This window comes from Callorhinus ursinus, unplaced genomic scaffold (assembly GCF_003265705.2).
Source record: "Callorhinus ursinus isolate GAN/ISIS: 27379988/994484 unplaced genomic scaffold, GSC_fseal_2.0 scaffold3, whole genome shotgun sequence".
Lineage (NCBI taxonomy): Eukaryota > Metazoa > Chordata > Mammalia > Carnivora > Otariidae > Callorhinus > Callorhinus ursinus.
The window spans coordinates 43,469,212-43,482,952 of NW_027397065.1; the positions used below are offsets into that span (position 1 = coordinate 43,469,212).

Below are 13,741 nucleotides of genomic sequence, written 5' to 3' on the forward strand. Positions count from 1 at the left end.
TTTAATTCTACTCCTACAACTCATCAACAGCTGAGCAAAGACAGGGGCTGCAGACTCCAAAGCCTGACTTCTTCCTTGTGCCAGCATATCTGTGAATCACAGGAAGAATTTGATAAGCATTATTTCCCCACTTTGAAGGCAGATTATGGGAATTTCAGATGGAGATTTTAACTTTAATGATTGAAGGAAACAATATTGCAAACTATGTTTTCTTTATCTGTATCATGAGTTCTCTGAATTATATCTATATCATAAATTCAGTAGTTCAGTTTTGGTTGTAAGTAATACAGAAAAGGATAGACTGTGAGATGCTGCAAACTGAATGTGTAGTTACCAAATTTTTATTGAATAGCTTAGGTTTTTTCATATAATAGCCACTTAAAATTTGCTCTTTTTAAAGAGCTACATAAATCTCAATTTTATAAATTTTATAGGAGTGAATTTTTCCTTTCAAGGTAGTTGGACAAAAGCTATAGTATTATTAGGGTGTTTTATTGCTAGTGCCTAGAGTTGGATTTAAAAATTTAAAAATAAATTTTGAGGCCTTAACACTTAATCAGATTGGGAAGAACTGAAAGAGTCAATGTGAAAACCCAATACAAGGATTATTTTATGAATACCTGGAAATAGTAGATGTGGCTAAAGAGTTTTATGTGTTGTTACATAGTTATTGTATAGTTTGTGACAATCCGTTAGATTCATAAGAGGATATCTAAAAGCTATTTGAGGTGACTTAATTTTATATGTTATGTCTCCTGAATTTAGGTCTGCTCCAAGAAAAAACATGGCTGCAAAGGAAAAACTGGAAGCAGTGTTAAATGTGGCCCTGAGGGTGCCAAGCATCATGCTGTTGGATGTCCTGTACAGATGGGATGTCAGCTCTTTCTTCCAGCAGATCCAAAGAAGTAGCCTCAGTAACAACCCTCTTTTCCAGTATAAGTATTTGGCTCTTAATATGCATTATGTAGGTAAGTGTCTACATTACCTTTTCTCTTCTTCTTTTTTTAAGGGAGTGAGAGAGCACGCGTGGTGGGGTGGGGTGGGGCAGAAGGAGAAGGAGAGAGCATCTCAAGCAGGCTCCATACACAGCACAGGGCTCCATCTCACGACCCTAAGATCGTGACCTGAGCTGAAATCAAGAGTCGGACGCTTAACCGACTGAACCACCAGGCACCCCTACATTACCGTTTCTAATCTTTTAGTGGGCATTCTGATTTATGTCTTTGTAGGCTTTTAAATTTGAGTGAAATGAAATTTGGTTATATTGAGATGACAGTGATACAGCCATTGATGAATGTTAGGAAATCTTGTTTGTAGTGTAATTGGTCTTACCACTGTATATGAGTTATTAGGGCTAGAGGAAAACAGTGTTGGATTTATTTTACTGGATGAAGCTAGAAGGCAGAAGGAAACATTTTAGATTTTAATATGATAAAATGAAAATAATGAGAACTACCTTTCCAGACATTTGGCCTGTTCTAATTTGTCTGTTTTGGGGTTTGTTAGTAATTCAGAAAGCTTTTTAAATGCAACATTCTTTATTGTTCCAGAACATTAACATCAGTTGAACATAAGGCATTTATTTCAGTTAAATGAAATGTTGGAAATAACATTTATAATATTTTTAAAAAAGACTCCTTGAAATGTAATTGGTATGATTTGGAGTTAACAGTAAAAGCAATATTGAGAGGTTAAAGAAGTTGAAGTCAAGAAATATAGGCAGGAGGGGTGCCTGGCTGGTTCAGTTAGTAAAGCATGTGACTCTTGATCTCAGGGTTGTTGTAAGTTCGAGCTCCTCCCCCTTGGGTGCAGAGATTACTTAAAAATAACATCTTAGAAAAAACAAAAGAAAAAAAAATACAGGAAGGAAACAGATAAAAATTTTTCTAGAATGAAAGTTAAGATCCTTAATTTTTAGGTTAATTTTTTATTTATATGTAATGATAGCAATAATATATTTTCACTTGACATTGCTATTGTATAACTCAAGATGTGGTTTGAATGATGTACTGTAGTGGTTTAATATTATTTTTATTATTAGAATTGCCCATGCAAGTGTATGTTTTATAAAATTGTAAGGGTTTGTCCTGTTTCTGTGAGATTTATTTTTATCTATAGAAGGACTTTTTGAGTTCCAGAGCTTAGCCCTGAAAACCCCTTACAGCTCTAAGAGATTCCCAAGTAAGCCATTGTGGGAAGAAGTATGGTATAGTAGAAAAGGCAACACACTAGAAGCAGAACATCTGGGTACAATAAATTCATCTCTCTTAGGTGGCACTACCTTGGGAAATTCTGTGAAATGAGAAGGTTCTTTTATGCTGCAAAACACTATAATTCTCAGCCCTTTATTAAAGGCTTTGTATGTTAGCCAATTTTTGGAAAATAATTCCAATCTATTATAGAAGAACAATTCGGTACTTGGCTTAGATTTTTAGCTTAATCAGCAAAGTAATTCACGCTGTGGTTTAAAAAAATGTGCTTATCACATATATTATTTCTGAATAGATTGAAATATTTATTTTAAAAGTAGCTTGAAATATTTATTTTAAAAGCAGCTGCCTAATAACCAGAAACATTAATTTTAGAAATTTGAATGGGTTCTCGTACATAGAAGTTCATACTCTGGCTTATAACTTTAGGAGCTCAACTGAGCCTTCTTAAATACACTTATTACATGCTGTGGTAGAATAAGCTCAGTGATTACACCATCTACGTAGACATTTTCAGCTTGAACAGGTTTTTGGTTAGAGTAACTTCCATGTCAGAGTATTTAGGTAGTGTTTACATAATGTTCCAGTTTACCAAATTTCACCCTTAAATACATTTTTAAAATTCTTACTTTTTAAAAATTAGTAAGGTACTTATACATTTATTTATGTTAAAATCAAAACATAAGAAGTATACAGTGAAAAGTATGTTCCTCTTTGTTCATTATCCACTAAATTTTCTGAGCCCCAGCAAGTAGCTATTTTTATTTCCTTGTGAAAATTCTAGAGATGTTTTTATGTACCTATGTCAGTATAAAGATATTAAATATGTAGTTATAAATGTATGTCTTCCTTTTTGTACAAATGATAGGATGATATACACATTCTCGACCTTTTGTTTGTTTTAACAATGATGTATCAGAGAGCCATAACTACTGCTTTTAGATATTCATGAAATAAAGCTTTCTTCTCTGTTTTTATGTTGACACTTTCTGTTATGCCAGATTTTAAGATTCTGGTTAAATGGTTAAGGCCTTATTTTCCCCCCAGCCCTCCCAATTCTGTTTTGTAGTGGCATAGTATCCTTGTATGGCTATACCATAATTCATTGAATTAAATACTCTTTTTTGCATTTTCATTTAGTGTTGCACTAAATAATTTTATATAGCTATGATTCTGATAGGTGCAAATATAACCTTGAGATAAATCCCTAGAAGTGAAGTTTCTGGGTGAAAGAGTATACACATCTGTAATACTGATCGATATTGCTCTCCATAGGGTTTTACTGTTTTGTACCTGCACAGTGATTGAGAGTTCTTACAGTTTTACATCCTTATCAAAACAGTGTTATCAAACTCTATATTTGGCTATTCCAGTAGGTGGAAAATGGATGTGTTCTAACTAGTTCTAATTTGTATTTCTCTTATTATGAGTGAGATTGTATTTATCTACATGTTTTAAGAAAAATGTGTGTTTCCTCTTCTGAGAGTTGTCAGTTCATGTCCCTTGCTCACTTTTCTATGGGATTTTAGCCCACTCCACCCGTTTTTTTTCCCCCAAAGGCACAGGCGAGGCTTTATTGGGGCTACAGCTCAAGCTGAAGGGAGACACAGCACCAACACAGTAGTTAGGCTGGCCTCCTCTGGATTTTAGCCTTTTCTTGCTGATTTGTGGGAGTTTGGTATACATTAGGGAAATTAGCCCTTTGGGTTGAAATTATTGGGTTGAATTTCAATTTGGGTTGAAATTATTTTTTCCAGTTTTGGTTGTCTTGATTTTGGTTTATGATTTTTTTTTTGACATGCACAATTTCTTTTTAATGTGGTCGAATTTCCTTTTTTATCAGTTAGAATTTTGACTCAATTATTAGAAAAGACTTCTCTATCATGTTTTATTCCATTATTTTTGTTTCAGTATTTACATCTTCACTTTGCTTAGGATTTTATCTGCATGTACATTATGTTAGGGGTAAAATTTTTTTTCCCCAGATAACTATCTGGTAGTCTCCATGTATTTGTTAAATAGTTCAACTTTTCCTGACTGATTATTATATACTAAATTCTCACATCTGTTTGGTTTCATTTCTGAACATTTTTTCTTGTTCTTTCAATGTGTGGTCTTATTGAATGCCTAGACTATATTTTACTGTCTGGACTTAGTCCCTTCATTGGTTTTTATTTCTGTTTCAGAGTTTTTCTGATACTGTTTGCTATGTGAACTTTAGAATTACTTAAAGTTAGGATGACGAGATAGCTTAAAGATGTGAACTCTTCTCTGTGTATGACATAGAGAGCCTCCCTATGTTCCAGATTTCTTTTGAGCCTTCTGGAGTGTTTTAAAGTTTTCATTATAGAAGTCTTGGGCATTCATTGTTAAGTTCAATCCTAGATTTTTTTTTTATTGCAATTGTGACTTTTCCCCCTTTTATATCCTTTAATTGTTATTAAGAGCTTAAAAATCAAGATAGGGTGTGGTTAAAGTTCATGTTTATGGAATATAATTGTACTTTCAAATTGAGACGCTTTCCAGTGTGGGTTCTGAGAACAGCAAAAAGAAGTGATTGTTTAAATATAATTGGTGGAATGTTAATTATAGAACTATTTTGCAAAATGTAGAATATAAAAAGGGAAATAGAAATAATATTGAAAAGGCAGAGTGGGGCCATTTGTGAAAAGACCTGAATACATATATTAGGTATTACACTTAATTTGGTATGTAGTCATGGGTCAGTGAAGGATTTAGAGTAGGTGAACTGCATTTTAAGAAAAGTGATTAGGTAGTTTTTTACAGACTGCTGAATTGGGGGGGGGGGCAGGTGGAGAAACCAGAGGTAAGAAGACCAGTTAAGATTTTAGGCAAGAGGTATTGAGAGCCAGAATTAGCCTTGTCGAAGCTGGAAAGGAAAGAGTAGATAGGAGAATAATTCCATTGAAACTGCAATCACTAAAATGATTAGTGACTGACCTAAAATGTAAAAACTCAAGCTTCATTTGTGTCGTCATTCTGCAGACCTTCCCATGTTTGTGAAGTTGTTGACTGCTTCCTCAGGACAGTGTTTCTGGATTCTTCTAACTTTCAGACCATTACTTCTGACTCTTGCTTTTTTCTTTAGACTTCTTAAGTGTTGATAGGGCCCAGAATTTGTGTTTAATTTTCATCTTTTGTTGTTTGTGTGATCGCACATAGTTTTGGCTGCAAATCTCTGTCTCCACTTTCCATTGCTTTTTTGACCACTATTCTGTCTGTTAGTGTTCCTCCTCTATTATCCCATGGCACCCAGTTCATACCTCTTCCATAGCATTTACTCTGCATTCTAAGGGTCCTTATGCTTGTCTACCTTCTTAACTAGATTGTGAGCTCCTTTAAGGTAGGAATGGGGTTGTTTGTTATCTCCGTATTCCCAGCACCTAGCTAATGCCTGATACTGAATGGATTTCTAACTACTGTTAGATATCTTCACCTAACTATTCTGTAGACACTGCAATATATGGTCACTGAATTCATCATGTTTACTTTAGCTCAGACCTCCTCCTCTTTCTGTGTTTCCTATCTTAATAGCAAAGCTGTCCTCTTGATTACTACCCAGGCTAAAACATCAGAATCATCTTCACTTCCTTGTTCTCAGCCACTCACCCATAGATCACCACTAAGACTTATTTAAATATCTCATCGCTGACCCTGCCAACTCCATACCAAAGCTGCTGATTTATTCCAGGTCCTCATTTCTTTTTCCCCATGACTAAAATCACCCTTAAATAGCAGAAATTCCTACATTTTGTTAGGAACATTCATTAATGTTATTTTAGGTAGGTCATCATTTTCAAATGCTGCTGGTCTTGCGTTTTAATTATAAATTACTGTTGCGTTAGCTTCGTCATTATCAGTTGAGTTTGTTGTGGTTTGTTAGAGTGAATAGTGATGCATATTGGTGTCAGCAATGGTTTTGGCTTTTATTTTTCAAATAGATTATATTCATACTGTTCTTGCTTTAGCAGAATTCATAATTGCTTAAGAATCTTCTTGGGTGATATATTTTGTTGTTATCACAGAGTTATTTTTCTGCTGGAATGTGAAATGGGGGTATAGGTGAGGCATAGGGTTTTTGTTTTGTTTTTTGTCTTCTTACCTCACCTAAAGTGAATCTAAAGGATTTGAGAACTGATGGCCCAGTCTGAGCTCCTTATTATTGTGTTATTGAGCCGTTAGTCACCAGTTCTGTTGGCATCATCTGCCAGTACTTTTTTATTTACACCAAATTCTAGTGTAACCTAAGAGTTTATTGTTTCCTGAAAATATCCTTTGTTTTTTTAATGGTTTTCATGCCTACTATTTTCTTTTCCTAGAACGCTGCTGCTTTTTCTTAGCCTGGTAAAAATCCATTCACCCTTCTAGGTCCAGGCCAAACTTAATCATTTAATCAACCATAGCCCTTCTAATACTTGTTCATTGTAGCACCAATATTGTATCATACTTTTGTCCGTGTTTATTTTTTCCTAAACTGTGATTACTTTATTCTTTGGATCTACCATGTCTAGGAATGCATATGGGTCACACTTTACATGTAATAATTGGTTGAGTGACTGGATAATTGAAAGAATGAGGATTTGGCAGCTGTTTTATGAGATGTGCATGAGAAGGGAAAGATAAGAATATCTGGAAAGGAAAAGACAGTTCATTAAAAAAGAATTTAAGGAGATGTTTCATGCAGTAGATTGAATCCTTCAGCCACAAACACTAAACATGCTTGCTTAATATAGTAAACATTCTTTTAAATACCTCTGAAGTCCTTTGAGATAGGGATTAACAAAATAAATTGGAAAAGTTATTTTAAGAAATTAAAAGCAGGTAGAAATACTTATCTCTAGTTTCTGTTGGCTTGTTCTTAAAGTTAGGATGTGTATAGGAAATCTAGATTCTACCTCTTTAGTCCCTAGCATATTGCTCCTGTTTCTGTAGCTTTAAGCATGATTGATTCCTTAGCTTTAAGTGTGAGAGGAGCATTGGGTACTAAGAAGGGATATCCATGCCCTAATAAAGACTCATTAATAAGTGGAAAATAGTTATAGAAGATTAGACTAGAACCAGATTTTGCAAGAGCTAGAGTATCAGACTGAAAAGTTAAGAATTTTGGAAGGTTTTAGAGCAAGAGAGTTGTCTAGATGAAAGGGATGGTTTTGTACTGAAGTATAGGATGGATGAGGTTGGAAAGAGACTGCAAGAAGAATAGCAGTATGCTGTCCTGTCACGGCATGGACTGGGACGGGGCATAGAGGCTGGGAAGGAAGGGTGACATGAGACTTACTGGGGAAGACTCAGCAGGACTTGGTGATGACAGAAAGGATGGCTTGGGTTTGAGTCAGAGTGAGTGGGATTTAGGAGAGAAAGACGGTGAGCTAGCCTGTTGAGTGATGAGGGTGGGAGCTCAGTTTGTACGTGTATATGAGAACATTTAAGTGGTATATATCTCTGGCATTGTGAGATATGAGATATTTGCTTAAAATAAGAAATGATTACTTTTTTGTGTGTGTGTAGTAGGTAGATTCTCAGTAACTTTGTGGATAACATATATTTGGAATGGTATGTTTGAAGCAAAGCATAAGTTGTTTGAGCTAGATACTTTATAGAGAGAAAAGCAGTTGTTCAGGGACTAAATTTCCTATGTTCATTTGGGGGAATAAAAAGAAAGTGGAGGGGAGAATTTGGAGGTTTAAAGAAAATCCACAGAGCCAGTTTTGAGGGTTGTTGCTTCAGATGCTGGGACAAGGATAAGCAGGATGTTTTAGATTTGACAAGTAGGCAGTTGTTGACTTCTGAGGTTTTTTAGAGTAAAGAGGGCTCTGTAGAGTTTGTAGATTGTAGAGGATAAAGAGGGAATAGTGGATGGTTAGAAAATGGAAGCATTGGTAGAGATAGTTTGTAACATTTGTCAGTAGAATGAGAAAAATAGGTAATAGAAAAAGGAAAAATCAGCACGAAGAGAAGTTTTTCTTTAAGATTGGAGGAGGAGCCCTATACATCCTTTGAAAAGAGGTGAACATTGGTGTCGGGGATGATGGAAGATGTAGGAGAAAGGGGGTGTTGAGGAGTTGGAAAAATAAGACCTTGAGTCAAGTGCAAGAGGCAGCATTAGAGAGGGACATTAAGGACAGTTCTTCCTCTGGGACTAGAGAATGAGAGAATTGGTGTAGAACAAATAAGTGGACATCAAGTAAGGGTAGATAATGAGAGGAGTCCTTTTGTACCTTTGTGTGTTGTTTTGATTATAAAGTAGAACAATCTACAAAAAAAGTGAAAAATGCTTTGTTGTCAACAGATAATCCATAGTGATTTTTACTGTATTAAACTTATTTTGGTAGTGAAGTAAAAATCCTCAAAGTTGTTGAAACCTAATAGGAAAATAATTTACTTCAGTTAATTGGGAGACTAAATTAGAATCGTATTTTATTTATAACTCTTTTTATTTCTACTACAGGTTATATCTTAAGTGTTGTGCTACTGACCTTGCCCAGGCAGCATCTGGTTCAGCTTTACCTGTATTTTTTGACTGCCCTGCTCCTCTATGCTGGACATCAAATCTCCAGGTAAGAATGTGACCTCGTTTTTGAAATGTATGACTGAATTAAAGTTTTTCATTGCTGAAAACATACTTTTCATGAACACTGTTAAGAAGCTGCAGCTTTGCCAAGTATCCAAAACAGTTTTTTTGATATTTGTTTCCTGAGTAAATATTGTTATATAGAATTAATAGCTGGGATATTATGCTTCAGATTTTATTTCTGCTTTTAAAAAAAGATCTTAATATGAAATGGACTTTAAGATTATGTTTACAGAGATACTTATGATCTTTTTTCTATATTACCTAAGAAAAGAATTTCCAAAAACAGGCTATAGAACATTTTAACAATTATGGACTTGATTACTTTCACCATTTTAGGAAGTTAGCTTATGCTGCTTGAGAATCGGCACAACCATGTATACAGTGGATGATTTACATAAATTATTTGGTGAGGTTCATGGTATAGCTCAGAAGTTCTTCATCTTTAGTAATATCGTGTTTGCTTAGGTCTGCTAGTCCTAAGTTTTAAGACTGGTCTGCCAATGAAAATGAACTTCCTACTTTGAAACAGGATATTAAAATACAGGAGAACTAAAAGCCACACAGTAAATGTAATGGGGTATAAATAAATGTGGTGGGTATCATTTCTTTTCTTTTCTTTTTTGAGAGCGAGTGCACATGTAAATTGGGAAGGGAGGGGAGAGGGAGAGAATCTTAAGCAGACTCCACACGCAGTGTGGAGTCCCATGCGGGGCTCGATCTCACAACCCTGAGATCATAACCTGAGTCAAAATCAAGAGTCAGACACTTAACTGACTTAACTGACTGAGCCACCCAGGCGCCCCTAGTTTCTTTTGTCTTGATTGAAATGTATAACCATAATGAAATGAATGAAACCATATATTTCTTTCCCAATCCTAAAAAGAGTGATGGTTACTTTGCATATATAACAAGATGTAGCTGTCTGAAGGTCTGAAAAACAGATTTTGGTGTTGGCTTGAAAATCTTAAAATAGCATTTTTATATTACTAGAATTGAATGGTTGAGGTAGAAACCTTTTTTACTCTCTGATTATAAAATAACACTGTTCACTGTAGATGACTTTTGGGAAATACAGAAATTTAAAGGCAGTAACAATCACCTGAAATTAGACCACCCAGAGATAGACCTGTTAAAATTCTGGCATTTCCTTCCAGTTATTTTTAATACCTTCCAGTTTCCACCACTTTTGTGGATATGAAAGAGTGAAAATAACAATAGTCACTGACTGTTGGCCCTTGTTGTTGAAGTAGGACCTTCATCCTCCTTTACCTCATCCAGTTATTTCTCAAAGGCTCCAAAGTGTTCCACAGAAACTCAGTTTTCTCACATTCCACTCCTGTGTTTCTGTCTGGTCAATTTCCTCTGCTAACTTCTGCTGTTTTGCCCAGCTTATGTCCTCCGGTGTTAAAGTTGCAAAATCTGGAGCTGCCAGAGTAGTACTGCATTTCTTGTAATCCTAACAGTGCTTCAAACTGAGCTGTGTTTTACTCTGGAGACATGAGTTTTTTCATTTTGTGTCATACAAGTATGTCTCTGTGTCTTGGACTCCTTCATGGGAACATGAAGTAGATTTGTAGCATCTTTCTCCGCATAGCTTAGAATAGAAGTCCAGGGGCCAGGACTAGCACAGACAACATGGTATCTTTCCCATTACAGCACCACCAGCCCCACAGCCTGACACAGTCTGTTTCTGTGTCTTTACCCAGGACACCTCTGAATCTGAGCTCAAGTTCAAGGTAGAGACACTTCTCTATCTTTATTCATTTTTAAGCAAAAATTGTGTCTGTAGAGTATAATGCAGTAGAGTATATAGGCTTCTGATTCATCATTTTTGTGTGTAGATGAGTGCCTGGCTACCTACGAGTGCCATATCTTTTGGATAAGTGGATGGGTGACTGGAGAGTTTCAAATACCATGTTCCTTATTTCTATAACCTCAGTGTCACTTATTAGAAAGATAGTTCTCAGTTTCCTTACCTGTAAAATGGTGGTAATATCTTAAGGCGCTATTGTAAAGATTCAGTAAGATAAAGCATATAAAGCTCTTAGCATAATTTTTGACATATAAGTGCTCAGTGAATTTTTTTCCTTTTTTTTAAGTTTTTAAATTCCAATACAGTTTTAACATAGTGTTATATTAGTTTCAGATGTACAATATAGTGAGTGATTCAACAATTCTATACAGTACTCAGTGCTCATCATGATAAGTGTACTCTCTAATCCCCATCACCTGTTTTACCCATTCTCCCTCCCTCTGCCCACATCCCCTCTGGTAACTTTCAGTTTGTTCTCTATAGTTGAGTCTCTTTCTTCGTTTGTCTCTTTTTCCCTTTGTTTGTTTGTTTCTTAAATGCCACATATGAGTGAAACCATATGGTATCTGTCTTTCTCTGTTTTGCTTAGCGTTATACTCTTTAGCTCCATCCATGTTGCAGATGGTAAGATTTCATTCTTTTTTTATGGCTGAATAATATTCCAGTGTGTGTGTGTGTGTGTGTGTGTGTGTGTGTGTGTGTGTGTGTGTGTGTATGTGTATGTACACACACCACATCTTCTTTATCCATCATCTATCAGTGGACACTTGGGCTGCTTCTGTATTCTGGCTTTTGTAAATAATGATGCAATAAACATAGGGGTGCATATATCCTTTTGAATTAGTATCTTTGTATTCTACTGTAAATATCCAGTAGTGTGATTACTGGATCATAGGGTAGTTCTATTTTCAATTTTTTGAGGAACCTCCATACTGTCTTCTGCAGTGGCTGCACCAGTTTGCTTTCCCACCAACAGTGCAAGAGGGTTCCTTTTTCTTCACATTCTCGCCAATACTTGTTGTTTCTTGTGTTTTTGATTTTAGCCATTCTGACAGGTGTGAAGTGATACCTCATCGTAGTTTTGATTTGCATTTCCCTGCTGATGAGTGATGCTGAGCATCTTTTCCTGTGTCTGTTGGCCATCTGTATGTCTTTGGAGAAATGACTGTTCATGTCTTCTGCCCATTTTTTAATTGGATTATTTGTTTTTTGGGTGTAGTGCTCAGTGAATTTTCTTTTTTAGAGAGAGAGCAAGAGCTTGAGTGAGCAAACGGGTGGGGGGGGGAGCAGAGGGCAAAGGAAAGGGACAAGGACAAGCAGACTCCACACAGGGCACGGAGCCTGCCATGGGGCTGGGCTCCCAAGCCAAAATCAAGAGTGTTCCTGGTGTTCAGTGAATTTTAACTAACATTGTTATGTTTTGTTTTGATTGTGCAGCAGTGTTTTATGAGCATTCTTTAAAAAATGACTTTAAATGAGAGTATTTCATAGTACCGCTCTATGATAGCCATTTAGAGTAGATGTGATTTCTTTGATTAATCTTCAAAATCCTAAACTTGAAGATAGAGGTATGAAAATTGTTGCTTTTATTAGTTAAAATTCTGGGTGAGAAAACAATGATCCTGCTCTTTCCCTCATGCTTTTTTGGTTTCCATGTGGTTTAATGGTGTAGTGATGGTTGAAAGCATGTAGCTCAATTTTTATATACAGTCTTACCATCCAGGCATTTTTAGAGGTCAAAATTCTGTTACGTAAGGATAAAGGGAACCCTGACAGTGTCAGAGGTAAAGACAAGCCTTTTTCTGACCATTCTTCTGGTGGCAGTTTTTAACTTCTGACTTTTAATTTATGGGAATGTTTCTTCTAATATTTAAAGTTTGTTTTTATTATTAGAAAATCAAATGTATTTTAAATAATAAAAAGAATTATAAAATCTTATAGTATACAAAAACATGTCCTGTTTTTTATTTCATTTTGATCCTTATTAGTAATCCTTTTGGATTTGTAGAAGAAAAAACCAAAGTGGGCAAATAGCTGGGAAGGAACAATCTCAGACTAACTTGAATGTAGGTTTTCTGATTGCTAGCTTATTCCTCTTAGGGAGGCAGCATGTTTAGGGGAAAGAAAATGAGTTTTAGAATCAGACTGCGTATGAACTAGTTTCCCTACTTAGTCAATATGTTACCTTGGTAAGTTGCTTTTTTGAAAATGTAAAGGAAAACTGCCCATTTTAAGGAGTTAGTTTTGATATCAAACTAACAAATTTCAAGAAGTGGCGTGTTTTAGAATTTTCTTGGTACATAATGTATACTATATGGTGCTGTCTCACAAAAGTTTAGCAAAGATGTATTATCCTTGAATTATTCATAATATGTCACATTTATAAATATTGAGGCTTGAATGTATTACATTTATAAAATTTTAAGGCTGAAGTTTTTAGTTTTAAAAAATGTAGTGGTTCAGATTTCATGTGGCAACTTCATAACTATCTTTTTTAAATAACAGCTTTATTGAGATATAATTTACATACCTATTTAAAGGATGCAGCTCAATGGTTTTAGTACATTCACAGAACTATACAAACCGTCACTACAGTTGATTTTAGAACACTTTCATCACTCCAGAAAGAAACCCTGTACCCATCAGCAGTCACTCCCCATTTTCCATCAGTCCCCCAAGCCTAGGCAACTGTCATTCTATTTTTTGACTCTGTGGATTGGCCTATTGTGGACATTTCATGTAGACACAGTATGTGGTCCTTTGTGCCTGGCTTCTTTCACTTAACATGTTTTCAAGGTTCATCCATGTTGTAGCATGTATCAGTACTTTCTCCTGTCCAGATCATATTCTATGGTATGAATATACCACATTTTGTTCATCTGTTCACTGATGGACACAGGTTTTTTTCTACTTTTTGGCTATTATGAGTAGTGCTGTGAACATAATGGGTAAGTTTTGTGTGGACATACAATTTTTTCTTGGGCATATACTTTGGGGTGGAATTGCTGGATCATATGGTATTTGTGTTTAACCTTTTGAGGAACTGCCATACTATTTTCTTTCTCTCTCTCTCTCTCTCTTTTTTTTTAAAGATTTTATTTTTAATCTCTACACCACACGGGG

The 13,741-nt window shown here is 35.5% G+C and overlaps 1 protein-coding gene across 2 annotated transcripts in view; it reads left to right on the top strand.

Annotated features, from left to right (window-relative positions):
* The window catches only part of RNF145 (ring finger protein 145), a 55,650-nt gene that overhangs the window by 5,762 nt on the left and 36,147 nt on the right, over positions 1-13,741 (top strand). For both annotated transcript variants that reach the window (XM_025867122.2, XM_025867121.2), the window contains 2 exons: positions 766-968; positions 8,680-8,788. In XM_025867122.2, the coding sequence (XP_025722907.1) occupies positions 785-968; positions 8,680-8,788 (293 nt within the window). In that variant the 5' untranslated portion in view covers positions 766-784. The remainder of the gene's footprint in view (positions 1-765; positions 969-8,679; positions 8,789-13,741) is intronic.